At 37.4% G+C, this 16,145-nt stretch overlaps 1 protein-coding gene across 1 annotated transcript; it reads right to left on the bottom strand.

Moving 5' to 3' along the window:
• Window positions 1-2,265: 2,265 nt before the first annotated feature.
• LOC131059739 (probable carboxylesterase 18) lies at window positions 2,266-5,277 on the bottom strand. The gene is made up of 3 exons (XM_057992772.2): window positions 5,070-5,277; window positions 4,287-4,902; window positions 2,266-3,068 (listed from the first exon to the last, which is right to left on the bottom strand). Exons 2-3 carry the CDS (start codon window positions 4,883-4,885, stop codon window positions 2,621-2,623), a joined length of 1,047 nt encoding a protein of 348 aa, XP_057848755.2. The 5' UTR covers window positions 4,886-4,902; window positions 5,070-5,277; the 3' UTR covers window positions 2,266-2,620.
• Window positions 5,278-16,145: the final 10,868 nt, after the last annotated feature.

The following is a 16,145-nucleotide window of genomic DNA, read 5'->3' as shown; positions in this document are numbered from 1 at the left end:
CTCTGTCGTCTCAATTTGCATTTCGCTGTCATAGTTGTGTTATACTTGCAAGGTTCATTTTTACTTACAGGATCTGCTGCTGGCGATACTGTGATGAATTATGCTTTATACTAAAATACAAATTTAACATGGACAAATAGAATTGTCTTTCATGCTACATCTAAATAAATAGTTGATATCTAACCAAAATTCATCCAAAAACTATTTTGAATAACTAAAAATCTTTAAAATCTAAGGAGAAATCATCCTCCTTAATCATGAATAATGAGAATGATTTTTTTTATTTTCTGATCCACGAGTTTAACCAGCAATTTGTTATTAACTTATTACTACATACAAATGTTAGCTCTCATTTTTAAATTGTTTTTCTTTACAACCATGAGAGCACCAATACTACAGAAATAAAGATTTACCGCATCATGCCTGTCAAGAAGCTTAAGCCATTAAATTTCTTTCAACGCACTAACATTAATTCCAGAATACAAAAATACATATTTTTTTACGAGAACACCAATAATACAGAAATACAGATTCACCACTTCATGCCTGTCAAGAAGCTTCAGAACCATTAGATTTCTTTCAATGCACTTACATCTATTCTAGAATACCCAATATACAGATTTGAATGTATTTAAGAACGTTTGGGGCGGTGTTAGAGTCGGTGGAGTTAAGGAGGTGGCAAAAGTGGACAAAAAAAAGATTGCAATCTGATTTACATAAAGACGAGAATCCAATCTACCAACAATCCAACTATTGCAGTGGCCAACAGCATTCGTTTATGCTAGTTTGTATAGTTCTTCATTTACACCTAAGACAACTATACAAGCCAGGGGTAATGAATTAGATCGAACAGATTGAGAGGCATTCATTGTAAAAGATATGGTAGATTTATCTTTGAATGCTATATGTAGCCTATCGGCTAATAATGAAGATATGTTATGATTAAAAATTTACTCTGTAGTATGATGCATGCCATTTAATTTTCTGGAATCTGCATCATATCACCGATTTCCATATTTATAGTGATGATGAAGAGACAAAGCTCCATGGGCTAAGTTATATATTCAAATATAATCAACATTGTTTAAGAACAAATGCTATTTTCAAAAGGTTTTTCACACACTGCTCACTAACGTTGGGGAATGAGCAAAACATTAAGCATATGTAGTCAAACAATTTCAACGATTCCCTTGTAAATTTAATAGTTTTTTTTGTTTGTTTTTTTAATTTATTCTCATTATACTACTAAAATTGTTCCAACTTACATTATTTTTATATTTAAAATAAACTAAAAATTAGTGGCAAATCCTTCGAATTTTTTGGTGTTATCCTCAAGCTGTACAATTTTTCCCAACTTAGGGATCACTGAAATGAAATTAGGAAAGGTTCAAGGTTGCACACAAGCCACTTGTTCGTTTACTGTTGGAGAGCAGTAATGGCAGCCGACTCTTCTTCATTATTATGACTAGCCAATGAGACCTCGTTCCTTTAATTTTACAGCTGTGGGCATAATTATTGTCTCTGCAGCTGTAATTGTGTCTTATATGCTGAAGGTGCTCTTTAATCTGTAACTGTTTTTGTCTTTGCAACTATATTTGCTATTGGTTAAGTGTTAATGGTTCTTTGTATTCTGTAATCTTTTTGGTTTCTTCAATAAAAAACATAATTATGGGATGTCTTGTCTGGTTTTAAATTGCACGACAGCCTTCAAACTTTTGGGAATGTAAGCTAGGATTGAATGCCTTATTTTGCCAAAGTTCCCAGTTTGCCGGCTAGAACAATTTATTTGATTGCTTAATAATTGGATATTTATTACAACTTTTTTCTACCACGCTTTTCCTGCATGAGTTTGATAGGCTGACTAATATTGATCGCCAACATGGAAGACTTGAATTACAACAATCCCTGCTTGTTATTTTTAATTCAGGTAGAATTTTCTTTATTGCATAATTGTGTAGGCAAGGGTCTATGAAAAAAGTGGCCAGGCATAACCAGCATCAAATAGAAACATTCACGTTGTCATATTGCTTTGTTGTCATCAAGAAAGAGGATCATTCACCCTTATTTAGTATTTACCAAAACAAGATTAAGAACCATCTGAAGTGGAATGGATGAAGCCAAATCACCAAAATTTAAGAATTTCATAATAGCCTGAAACTCTTCTTTTCTTCTTCAATTAATCCAATTCATTAATGCGTGTTTATTTTCCACATTTCCTGAAAAGGCATCGATCGAGATCAAAGATGAATTTTGAGAACCCAGGAATCTAGAAAAAAAATCATGAAATTTATGGACTGCATCTACATTGATAACAAGCTTCACGGAAGGAAATATTTACAAAGATAAAATCGGCAAAAGCTAAGAATGGAACATTTCACAGCCTGAAAGTTCTCTTTTCTTAATCAAGCAATCCAGTTCATCCATACATATCCACACACAGCACCAAAAGTGTTGCTTGATGAAAAAACCATTTATTTTCCACATTTTCTGAAGAAAGCATTGAGATCAGAGAACTTTGAAGACCCAGGAATCTGGAAAAAAAGATGAAATGTATGGACTGCATCTCCATAGGAAAGAAGCTCCACACAGCACCAAAGGTGTTGCTTAATGAAAAAACCATTTATTTTCCACATTTTCTGAAGAAAGCATTGAGATCAGAGATGAACTTTGAAGACCCAGGGATCTGGAAAAAAAGATGAAATGTATGGACTGCTTCTCCATAGAAAAGAAGCTCCACTTCCTTCTTAATCTTCGTGAGATTATCCACATATCTGAGCTGCCAATCTTGTAGTGGGTCATGACCTCCCACCACCACCAAGAAGGGAGGTAAAGTAAGGTTGGATATATCGGGAGCATTGGGCCCAAACACATTGGCTGCAGGGTGGTCCCTGTTAGCACCCTCTGGAAGGAAGGCCTTCCAATGCCAATCCGAATTCTCAATTGAAACAATTGGTGCCCCAACAAGCCTCAATTCAGAGGGGGTCCTTTCCTCCCCACCAAAGAATGGCTGTATCAGCACATTGCCCACTACTTTCATAGGGCTAATTTCTTCACCAGATGCAGCAATCCTGTAAATCAAGAAAAAATCTGTATTCAATATTTCTATCTTAGAAAACAGTCAGGCATTCATATCTATGAATCCAGGAATACTTGTAATTTTGGTTCATCATATGCATCAAAATTTTGAAACTTGAAAAATAACTGTTGGCAAATATATACATCTATCTAGGTAAAAATTCTGCAAAATTAAGTTTAAAGAGTTTGAAGTCACATGTGGGGTATGATGACTTTAAATTGTAAGTACGACTGAATTTGATACATTTTTGGAAACCTTGTCCTAGGTCACTTGGAGTAAAGGTTGAAATAATATAAATGCCTGGATCTAAATCCAAAGACCAGTACAGTGTACTGTTCTAATAGTCAACCCCTTAATGTAAACGACCAATAAGGTGGCCAGTAATCTGTTACATCCATTAATGCTGCAAGGGTTCTAATATAATAATTCTAGGTTAATTCCGGTAGACATGTGATGAGGTTTTGGTGAAATGATTATGACATCAGGGTGAATCTCAAGGTTGCAGTAAAAGCTTCCCATATCAAAATAAGACTACTACTATCCTGAGATTTCAAATTTCAGCAACTATTATTTTTTGGTTGTGGGTGTCTCCGCAATTTAGCTCAGTATTTAACCCATCTTACCCTGGTCTGTCTTACTTTCAAGTTGAACCCAGAAGGAGCAAGCTAGGGTGAGACTCATCCCCTAGTAATACACACAATCGCACAGAAACTGCACGCATGAAATAAGTTCAAATCTTTGAATTCAACCCAATACCAATAGAAAGCAAATCCACCACCCAAACCAACTCTACAACTTGTGCAAGCAAAACTCAGCAACTATAATGTTATAGTGTGGCCGTCATGACACATCTATTCCACAGATGATGTGTCTACATAATTTTCTCCTAGAAGCCTGTTCTTTTACCATTTCCCAGTCATCGAAGTGTAGTAGCCTCTAGCAGGAATTATAGTCGAAGTTAAATGGACATTTAATGAGGTTGTGGTGTGTGTACAGTGTAATAATTATGGGAATGAATGAGATTAATAATTTTCAATTAAGCTTACCCCTGACAAACCCCAACACAACATCTAACCTATTGCTTCAGATGGATCTACCAAATTTTGAACAATCAGAGGGTAGAAATGCCTGTATAGTTGGTCTTGCCTAAACTGAGTAATCAAAATTTCAACAATTTGAGGAGATAAAAGGGCCATAGAGTTGTCCTTGCCTGCAAGCGAGATGGTGAACAATATTGGCCCCAGCGCTGTCACCCATGAGAAAACACTTAGAGAAGTCGGCCTTAGCGGGAAGATTGTTCCTTCCGTCCGCACTCCCCGCCCACTTAACAACCGCAAAAGAATCCTCATAAGCAACCGGATACTTGTTCTCAGGAGCCCTTCTGTAACCCACCGATACCACAATCACTCTCCGTCTCCTCGCCATTCGTCTACAAAACACATCATACAAGAGAAAATCGGGCGTAAGTGAGGCAAAACCCCCGCCGTGAAAATAGAAAACGATCGGCAATAATTCGTCTTCTTCTTGGTGGTTCGAACCAGCGATCTCCTCAGGAACAAAGATCCGCACCCACACACCTGTGTGCAAGTCAATTACTACGTCTTTGGTGTAAACCCCGCGATTGGGCTCAGGGTTAGCTGCTACCTTGTATTCCACAAAATTCATGAGCCCGCGGTTAAATGTGCCATCTTTCTTCCTCGCAAAATCATTCACGTATTTGAGAAGACCGCAGACTATTTTCATTGAGAAGGGAAACGAGGCCTCTGCTGTAATAAGCCTCGAATTTGAGCTTTCATCTTCCTGCGCCATCTTTTTTCTGCTGTCTACTGCAACTCATACAAGTTGTTTGAGTAATTCAAGTCAAATTATAGTTTATATAAAGAAAGAGGGCAGTAATCAGACTGCACTACAAGGAAAGAACAATATCCAGTAGATTAATAGCAACTAAGTCCCCATTAAAGCAGCCATTAAAAAGACAGAAATAGATGGTCACCAAATCCATATATGTGGGTCCATTAAATAATGCCTTGATTTTGCACGATCCCTCCCAGTTTACATCTGCAGCCAAATTGTTATTTACTACCATAACACGTTGCAGGATTTAAGGCTGTCTCAGGAATTTTTGTTAGCCTCGCGCTATTTTTACCTCTTCGATTTTGGTTCTCTCTTTTTCTTAATAAATTTTATTGGTTTGTATAAGAAGAGGTAAGAGGTTGTCGTGTTCTCTATTTGATAACAAGTGATTTAACTGTTGTATAATTGAGCTGATAGTGGTGGGCTTTTGTCCGGAAAATTGTCATCGGGAAATTGTCATTCCGATGGTCGGAAAAAAGAGTCGTTGGCATCGGAAAAGGGTCAAGAAAAGTTTGTTTTTTGGCGGGTTGTGTGGGGAGTGTGGAGGTGGACACAAGCAGCTCGGAGTTTGAAAAAGATTAGTATATTGTTTTGGTAGAGGGAATGTTGTGAGTGAGGTGGGTTGTGTTGGCAGTGATACACCTGTCAAGGAAGTTGATTCGCTTGTCTTGAGCATCGATGGTTGTTGTAAGATCATTTTTGACGGTGTATGTTTAACAAACATGGGTATGGGCACAAAGAACATTTGTTATGGTTCGAATGTGCAAAAAATGGTGATGTGCGAGGCAAGGTAGAAATTCTTTGGGTTGGTGTTTGCAGGGTTGTGAGGGATTGTTAATTGACATTGTGCTTTTACTTTTTTAATAAAATTGAAATTGTGAATTGGGTTGTGTGTTTGTCGCAGATCCTCTTAAAAGATTTTGCATTTTCATAGATGGTTGTTTGGAGAAGAAGAGGGTATTCAGAGATCTGGCTTATTTTGTATTTTGGATTTTTGCATTAGAGGTTTCGACTTATCAAGGTAAGGTGTTTTGGGTTTGTGTCTGCATGTGTGTGTCCCTGTGTTTTTGGGTTCAATCTCTATTTGGTGTTTTCCATTTTAGGTTTGAGCTTATGAAGAGAAGGTATTTTGGGTTTATGGACAATATGATTTGATTCTGTATATGCGTGGTAAAAAATGGAATATGAAATTCAGAGTGTAGCTTGCAGAGAAATTTAACTGTATTTGGGTTTTTCCATTTGAGGTTTGAGCTTAGATTTTGTATGTGTGTTTAATGGTGGTGGATTCTGTTTGTAATTTGTCTATATTTATAAAAGCTTATTATAAAGATGCAATACCCTGTGATAAACAAGGTTTGAGGTTATGAAGAGAAGGTATTTTGGGTTTATGGACAATGTGATTTGATTCTGTGCATGTGTGTTAAAAAAATGGGATATGAAATTCGGAGTGTAGCTTGCAGAGAAATTTAACTGTATTTGGGGTTTTCAATTTGAGGTTTGAGCTACACAAGTTGTTTTTGGCTTTATGGACATTGTGATTAGATTATGTAAAACTGGGGCAAAACATGCAATGAAATTCACTATGTAAATTGGAAACAACAAAAATTACAGACAAAATTAAATAATGTAAGGTTGAAGACCTTATCTCGAAAAGCTAGAAACTCGACTGCAAAAACCAAAATACAAAAACAGTCAAAATTGGATATATATATATATAGTGATGGTTGTTGTAAGATCATTTTTTATGGTGTATGTTTAACAAACATGGGTATTGGCACATCTAGAACATTTGTTATTGTTCGAATGTGCAGAATGGTGATGTGCGAGACAATGTAGAAATTCTCTGGGTTGGTGTTTGCAGGTTGTGAGGGCTTATTCCATTTTGTATTCGGGTTTAAAGGTAATGGAGGCGAGGTGTTTTAGACTGATGGGATTATTTTTTATTACGGTAAAAGCAAGTTTTGAAGGGGCCTCGAAACCCTTTACAAAAGATCCTTAAGAAAAAAGAGCATTAAGAAACAAGAAGGAACAAACATCTAAAAAACCAGCATAGCAACTAGCAAAATCCAGCAAAAAAGCCCCACAAAACCAGGGACGACCAGCCAAAATAGACAAAGCACAAAAAAGGAACTACTTTATGTTTTTCAGGGCATTAGCCAAGTTTCCGCTAATCCCATACAGTTCTTTAATATTATCCCTAGGTTTAGGGATTTCCTTAGAAGAGGCCACAATAGCTTTCTTCATGCTCGCCCTTGTTCTCTTTGTCGCTCCACCAAGAGTACTTTCCGCAATCCCAGTGTTGATTGCATCTTCATCAATATCAAGGTCCACGACCAGTTTGGGAGAGCTGGAGCTTTCAAGGACCATAGAGATTTCCTCTAGGTTCTTAGTGACAGCTGTCAAGATATCCGGAATCATTCCCAACAGGTTTTTCATTGCAGCTTTTCCTCCCTCCAGATTATCAATCTGAGCTTCCATCTTCTTAGCTTTTTCCTCCATGTCCTGCTTCCATTGCTTCTGGTCCCTTTCATCTTCCTTCCTTTTCTCTTCCAACTGCTTCCCATTTTTTTTCCAGATTCTTTATAAATTCATAAGTCTGCCTATCAAAACCCAATCTAGCCTCAGATAGGTTTTTGAGATTATCCAGAAATAACCCTTCTCCAGCACACTCCTTATCCTTGCTCAGATTCTCCTTGACCGTTTCTTGCTCGGGTTCCTTATTCTTCTCCTTCTCAATATCCATTTCTTTTTCCTCATTAATCTTATCATCCTTTTCCTCCATTGGCTGGCTGTTGTCATTGCCTAAGCTAGCACTGTGTGTAGGACTATCTTGGTCAGACACATCCTCAGCTTCACCTTCCTCTTCCCCCACATCTTCTTCTTTCCAACTTTCCTCCCTTCCAGACTCATCTATTTCCATCTCACTACCATCTTTTCTGGTATCCTTTGAATCATTCTTGTCCTCTTGGATTTTCATCCTAGTAGCACTTTTGTTCTTTTTGCTCTGAGTCGACTCTTCCTTGTTGGGTCCGCCTTCCTCCACCATTCTCTTGCCTTTCCCTGGAGATGCAGACAATCTCTTATTTTCCTGGATAGCAAGGATTTTGCAGTGCTCATATATGAGAAAAATGAGGCCACAATGAAGCACCGGATTCAAAAGATTCTTGCTGTGCTTATTAAGAGACCTCGACAGAAACCTAAAGAAGTAGTAGGGCAGAGAAACCCTTTTCTCATGCCTGAAATGATTTAACAACACAAAATGGTATGTGTGGGCCCTAGTAAAATGACCCTCCACTGCAATGTATTCCATGATAGCATTCAACACACAGCTCCAAATTTTCTTAATGTTGGAAGCGTCATAATAACCCCCCGTAGTTTTACCAGTTTTTGCCCTCTCTTTCTCCTTGCGCGGAAAAAGCTTAACTGCGTTATTAGAAACTTTCAAATCTCTAAAAAAATTGAGACCTGAGCGGGGCATACCTGTTACAGTCGCTATGAGGCCCGCATCCAATTTAAACCTCACACCATGAATTTTAAATGACCCGTTACTCCAGTTTTCAATGATTTTAGAGACTGCAAGATTAACCCTACCTTTATCATAATCGACCAGCTTCTCCATGAAATTCACCATAAACCTTTTTTCCAGCTTAGTCCATACCTTTGGCATTTCCTTCCATCTGGAGATGTTATCTAGTTCCTCCCTCCTTATATCCCCTCTCATATTCAAGTTCAAAATACCAACTCTGTTCTTCTACAATTATGGAGCTTCCTTCCCATTGTCTCTCGAAATTTTGAAAATGCTAACCCACAAAGTGTGCGAAGTATATATAGCTTTGATTAGGACTCTGCCACTTTGCCAAGTAATCGTAACCTTTCTATAAATGTGTAGATTACTCATTACAACTATCATAATTGATTGTGCGGTCCCTCTTTCCCCATGAATCTGTCCTTTCTTAGAAGATCTTTAATATTAAAATTAATATTACCTTCCCCGTACCAAATGATTTGAGCTTCAGAATTAACGCCTAGGTTCGCCAGGCCATCCGCAACAAAAATTTTTTCTCTAAAGGCATGTTCAATTATAATAACTTTAAAGCTAGCAATAATTTCTCTAGCTTTAAAAATTATGTTTTCCATAGACCACGATGGCTCAGTTTCCCCCTTCAGGCACTTGATAATATTTAGAGAATCTCCCTCCAGTGATAAGTTATCATGATTTATATTCTTAGCAATAATCAAAGTATTCAAAGTTGCAGATGTTTCTGCATAATGACTAGTTTGACTACCCAGGGGGCCAGCGACTGCCACAAGGCAACTTCTAGCAAAATCCCTGACAATGCCCCCATAACCAGCTTTACCCGGATTCCCCTTCAACGCCCCATCAAAGTTGGCCTTTATCCATCCTTGAGATGGAAAGCACTACACAAGACCATCCCTGCCCTTATCCTCACTTGATTTGATAATATAAAGGTTCCATCTATCATTAAAGTCTTCTTTAGCCGCTAAACCATGATCAGTTCCATTTAAACATTCAAATATTCCTCTATAGATTTTATTCACCACAACTTCAGGGTTAGCACTTTTATCCCTAAAAATCCTATTGTTGCGCTCCTTCCAGATGTTCCAGATAACATTAAGGAGAGTAAGTTTCCATAGCTCAACATTCTTAGGGTTGGAATTAGGACAGTATCATTGCTGCCAGAACTCCCCCAGAGAGTTTAGGAAAACCCAGCTCAACTTCCACCTACTAAAAATAATTTTCCAAATTTCCTGGCTAAAAGTGCACTGGTAGAGAATGTGACAAGCAGACTCCTCTTCCTTCCAACAAAGAGAACACCTATTAAGAAAAAAAAAATCCACGCTTTTGGAGGTTATCAAGAGTCAGCACCTTATTTTGGATAAAAATCCAAAAGAAGATATTAACTTTAGGAATTAACTTCTTATTCCATACTTTAGCCCAAATAGGAATCTCTTCCAGAACTTTGTTGTGTATAGCCACTGCCGAAGACACAGAGTAATTCCCATCCGAAGTCTCCCTCCAAATCAAACTATCCTCTTTATTGTCCCTCAAAATTTTAGAAGAAAGCAGAATCTCAAGAAACTTTAATCCCGGACATTGCTGGTTGAACTCAGTCCATTTCCCATTTCTCCAATAGTCTCTAAAAAAACCACCATACCTATTTTTGAACCAATCTTTCCAATCTTTAAGGATTGGAATACCCTCCAAAGGTTTATCCAAAATCCATCTTTCTTCCCAAAATCTGATAATTCTTCCAATCCCCAATTTCCACATTCTTCCAGCAGCAACCCAACTTTTAGCCATTTGAACTGCATTCCAAATTGCAGAACCTTCAACAGTAAGAGTTATCTAGAAATTCTTCCTCAGAAAGTTGCATATAAAGATATTTCTTTTTCCAAATTAAATTCCATTCTCTTTCATCCCCTTTCATTCTCCAGATTTATTTTGCTAACAAGGCATTATTCATAGAAATAATATTCCTTAAACCCAGCCCCCTAAAAGCCTTAGGAGAACATATTTTGTTCCAAGCAATAAGGGGAATTCTATTCTTGTCTTCCACTCTCGACCAAAGGAACTTTTTTTGGATTCTTTCAATTGCCTCCGCAAACTTTCTAGGGATTTTAAATAGACTAAGGGCATAAATAGGCAAGTTTTGGAGAGTAGCTTTAAGCAACATAACCTTGCCCGCTTGACTAAGGATAGCTCCTTTCCAACCAGCCAATTTAGGGTTGAATCTGTCAACCAGCTTCATCCAAAAATTCTCCGAAGGCTTAATACAAAGGGGAAGCCCCAAGTAAGTAGAGGGAAACTCAACAATTTTACATCCAAGGATTCTTTCAATCCTCTTTTGTCTTTCAACAGGGGTATTGATGAAGAACAACGAGCTCGTATCCCAATTAATTTTTTGGCAAGAAGCAGATTCATAAGTATCCATAACATTCTTCATATTTCTTGCTTCCCTAATAGTAGCTTCCCCCATAGTAATCGAATCATCAACAAATTTTTCATGAGTACAAGTTACATTGGAAGATGAAGGTTTTAGGCCTTTGAGATTACCTTCTTCCACATTTTTAATTATTAATCTACCCAAACTTTCAGCTAAAATAGTAAACAAGATAGGGGAAATGGGATCCCGCTGTCTTAGACCTCTAGTGCTTTTGAAGAAACTGGAAGAGGATCCATTAACAATAACATCAAAGGAGGAAGTTTCCATCAACTGAGAGCAGAGTTGAATAACTTTTTCCCCAAACCCAAAAGCTTTCATAATTCTGAAAAGAAATTGTCAATTCACTCTATCATAGGCTTTAGACATATCTAGCTTAAGAAAAAAACCCTGATTTTTAGAATCCGTTAGAGAGTTAATATTTTCATGAACTGAAATAATGGAATCCAGAATCTGTCTACTAGGGACGAAACCATTTTGCTAAGCTGAAATAATTCTGGGAAGAATATCCAACATTCTAGAAGTAAGAAACTTAGACAAAATCTTGTAAACAAAATTACAAAGGCTAATAGGTCTGAACTTATTAAGAGAGTCGGCTCCTGAAATCTTCGGAATTAGAACAATGAAGGTCGCATTCAGTTCTTTTAAAAGTCTTCTAGAACTAAAGAATTCTTTAACTCCATTACAGATATCAGTCTCCACAACGTGCCAAAAGGATTGGAAGAAGAACATTGGAAATCCATCCGAACCAGGAGACTTATCTCCCTGAAAAGAAAACATCGCCTTTTTTATTTCCTGAATAAAAGGTATCCGAGAGATATTTTTGTTGTCATCCTCATTCAAGATGGGAGGGCTAGCCTGCAAAAGAAGGTCTTGATTTCTGAAATCTAGATCATCCACTTCTCCAAGGAGATTGCTAAAAAAATCCAGAGCTTCCTTTCTTATGTCATTTTCATCCGATAAAATCCCCCTATTACAGGATAACCTGGAAATCATGTTAACCGCCCTATGCTTTAGAGCAATTAAGTGAAAATATCAAGTGATTTTATCACCTTCCTTCAAATACAAGGCTCTTGATCTTTGTCTCCAAAATGTCTCTTCATTAGAGATAATTGTGTGGTATTTAGACAACAAACCATTTTTAACAGATCTCAAATCCTCTGAAAGCCCTTCCTCTTGGATTTTATCTTGGACTTCCTTAATTTCAGTCTTAATTTGGGCTTTACTTTTGAAGATATCAGGGTGAACTCACAATAATGGTTCCCACTTTTTTGCCACTTTTGACATTGAGATGAACTTTTAAAATAATCTTCAACTTCCGACAACTATAACTTTTAAACTATAAAGAATTTGAAGATGATGTAAATTAGTGATTTGTAGAATTTTGTCTCTAGATTCTATATATATTTTTTCAATTTTTTTTGAAGGATTTTTTTAAAATTTTTCCATCTCCCTCGAAAAGTAGTTTTTTAAAAACAAACTATATTTTTTAAGAGTGATGTGCCTCCCGAAATGCATAACTTTTTTTCTATGAATGATAAAAACTCAATTATTTCGAATTTTGGTTTGTAACATCAACATCTAGGGCTTGTAGTTGGTTTGATAGTGATATCTCCAATATTTTTCATTTTATTAAGTTTTGAAGTCTAACTAATCATAATTTCGACATAGGTTTAAGTTTGAACACATAACTTGTTCTATATATATCGAAATTCAATATTTTTTTTTTGTTAGAAAGAAGACATCAATACCTAGGGCTTAGATATTTTTCAGAATTTTTTTGAATTAGTTTCCTATTTTTCCCAATGCGTTGAACAGAGAAGTTCATGTTTGGTGAAAAACCTATGTTTGGTAAAATTAAAAAAAACAAGTTCATAATAAACTCAATATGTAATAATATTATATTCATTGGAAAGCTTGGTTTGAGGACTACAATACTACATTTTGGGTTGTCAATATCATTCCATTTGAGCCTTCAACCAGAGGTTTGAAGGCCAAAAATCTGCAAAAAATTGTAAAAAGCTCCAGAGAAGTATTAAAAAAAAGGTTCGAACGAAAGGGGGTTCGAGCGAACCCCCCATTTTTAGGGGGGTTCGATCGAACCCCCCCTATATAATTGAAAAATGACATAATCAAGCATTAAAGGTGCTTCGCTTGAAAGAGTGTGTTCGAGCGAAGTGGGGGCTTCACTCAAACCCCAAAGGGTAGTCCGTTCGAACACCCCCACTTTGCTCGAACCCCCCCTAAACGAAATTCTCCACTTTCACCAATTTCCTTTGTTGGCAAAAGTGGGAACCAGCTTTGTGAGTTCACCCATCACCAAATATCTCTTTGTTCCAAATTTTGATTTTGGCCTTTACAATGTTGAACATTTTGGCTATTCTGAATAAAGTCGTTCCCTCAACCTCAGAGCTCCACCAATCAACAACACAAACTTCCAGAGACGGATGGGATAACCATGTTTTTTCAAATCTAAAAGGGAAATCTCTCTTAGCAGAAAAAGAATTGGCTGTAAAAGAAATAGGGAAATGATCAGATCCAATCTTAAAAATAGATGCCAAAGAACAACTATACTTAGATAACCACTCAGGAGAAATCAAGGATCTATCTAGCCTTACTTGAATAAGATCAGATCCAGTTTTGCGATTGGTCCAGGTATAATTAATCCCTTGGAGATCCACATCTATAAGAGCTTGATCGTTAATAAAGTCCATGAGATCTTGTTTTCCTTCTAGCTGCAAGGGAAGGCCTCCCATATTCTCATCCTCTTTAAGCAGTGTATTGAAATCTCCCATTATTATCTAGCTTTTATCAGCAAAATTTAATCCGTCTTCAGCAAGGCTCCTCCAATATTTAGATCTCCCAGCTTTAGTGTTAGGCACATAGACATTAGTGATAACCCAAACAAAGTTATCCTTAATATGCTCGAGCAGAACTAAGGTCCTATTGACTTCTGAAATGATTTCCTTACCTATAATAGTATTTTGGTTCCAAAAATCGTTGTTCCTCCAGAGGCACCCTCCGAACTGGTTCCTATAACTCCATTATTTTTTAATATTCTAATCATTTCCACTTTATCCTTACACATCTTAGTTTCCTGAACAAGGACAACATTTGGTTTATGATCTCTTATAATATTACGTAACACATCCTTCTTATGGGGGCATTCAACCCTCTTATATTCCAAGAAATTATCTTCATACTTTAACCGGGGATAAGGCTGACTCAATGGAGCTATGTGTTCCATCAGCACGGTTCTTCCAACTTTCCTGTTCCCTTTGATTTTTTAGAGAAGGTCTCCCCTTCTTTTTGTTGTGGCTTCCAACATCTGCCATTTTCTTATTCTTGCTTCTAGTTGAGATACCTCCATTGGGTCCTCCATTATTCAATTTACCTTCTTTAGTACTGAGAATCCTAAGATTTCCCTCCAGAGCCACCGTTTCCAAACTATTAGATGGGGTTTTGCATTGAGACGGCTTAGGGATTCCATTGGTTAATAACAAAAGAGGCTCAAAATCCGAAATGTTATAGTCATGTGCTTCATTGAAGTCTCCCCCATTTGCTTTTGTATTAGATGAGGCAGATGCATCATCATTGGAACTTTCCTCAACTTTATCCTGACTGACTGGCCCTCCCTTTTGGTCCTCTGAATCGAATTTTTGAGCATTTTCCTCTATCCTTTTCTCTTCCTCTTTGATACTTTCTATTTGATTATTAGAGCAGGCACAAACAGATTTTTCATTATTACTATTCATATCCTTCTTATCCTCATTTTCCAACTCAATCACTTCCTTATCAAGATCACACTCTGTTGATGGGTCTTCTATCTTACCTTTCGTTTGCCATTTCTGCCTCGAGCTACTATCACTCTTACCACTCTTACTCTTCTTGAGTAGGCAAGATTTTGCGCAATGACCCGACTTTTTATAATTAAAACAAGCAAATGGGAGAGATTCATATTCAATCTCTTGGGTCCATTTCCCCAATGTAGATATAATCTCAATAGATTGAGGCATATCCGTCATTTGATTAACATTAACACAAATACGGGCAAAAACCAACCTTGATTTTGCTGCACTCATCGGATCGATCGAGAGAAGTTCTCCAAATGAACTTGCTATCCCCTTGAAGACTTCCTCATTCCAGAACTCCAGCGGGAGGCCAGGGAGATGCGTCCACACAGGCACCGACATAAAAAGGACTCATCAAGGGAGAGGTTTGGAGCCCATTTCTGTAAAGCCAAGGTTGACTTGCCGAACATCCATGGTCCTTCACATAGAGCTTTATTCATATCTTCTTCAGTATTAAAAGAAAAGGTAAAAAAACCCCTAGGCAAAGCCGCCACATCCACTTGACCTTTGAGAACCCATTTCCTCCTTATAAAATTCCTAACAACATCAATGTTAGGCCTAAAACCAGTAAACCTTCCAACTAAGGTCATAGCTAATCCAGACACAATGAGATCCACCAGCTTATCCGGAACAGAAATATCAACAACCCCTGTCGCAGGATCAGATATATTTTTAACTTCTGGAAGCCCAGATTTCACCAGCGGCCTCACTCCAAAAAGCGAAGACCATTGTTTTTCCTTACCTCTATCGTGTGGGTCCCCGTTTTTGGAATCTTTGTCTTCCACCAATTTGACTGTCTCCTTGCCCCTTCAGTACCCTAAGAGGCTTGGAAACCAGCCTGATTACCACCTCCACCCTCAGAAAGATTGCCTTCCCCAAGAAATATGCCATTCCCAGGTTTGAAATTTGAATTTCCCGCTCGCTGCTCCCCTTGTCGCTCCATGGTATTCCTGTTTATCCAAAAATTGATGCAGTGTTGTTTATTTTCTATAAAAAATTGAAATTGTGAATAGGGTTGTGTGTTTGTTGCAGTTCCTGTTATAGGATTTTGCATCTTCATAAACGACTGTTTGGAGAAGAAGAGTGTATTTAGAGATCTGGCTTATTCTGTATTTGGGATTTTTGCATTGGAGGTTTCAGCTTATTGAGGTAAGATCTTTTGGGTTTGTGTGTGTGCCTGTGTTTTTGGGTTCAATTTGTGTTTGGTGTTTTCTATTTTAGGTTTGAGCTTATGAAGAGAAGGTATTTTGGGTTTATGGACAATATGATTTGATTTTGTATATGTGTGATAAAAAATGGAACATGAAATTCAGAGTCTAGCTTGCAGAGAAATTTAATTATATTTGGGCTTTTCCATTTGAGGTTTGAGCTTAGATTTTGTGTGTGTGTTTTATGGTCACG

Source organism: Cryptomeria japonica, chromosome 3 (assembly GCF_030272615.1).
Source record: "Cryptomeria japonica chromosome 3, Sugi_1.0, whole genome shotgun sequence".
NCBI classification, from domain to species: Eukaryota; Viridiplantae; Streptophyta; class Pinopsida; order Cupressales; family Cupressaceae; genus Cryptomeria; species Cryptomeria japonica.
This window is presented reverse-complemented; position numbering and strand designations above follow the sequence as displayed.

Coding starts and splice junctions, on each gene's coding strand:
- LOC131059739 (XM_057992772.2), bottom strand. CDS start 4,885: ATGGCGCAGGAAGATGAAAGCTCAAATTCGAGGCTTATTACAGCAGAG. Junction 3,069..4,286: donor GTTCACCATCTCGCTTGCAG/GCAAGGACAACT, acceptor CTTGATTTACAG/GATTGCTGCATCTGGTGAAG.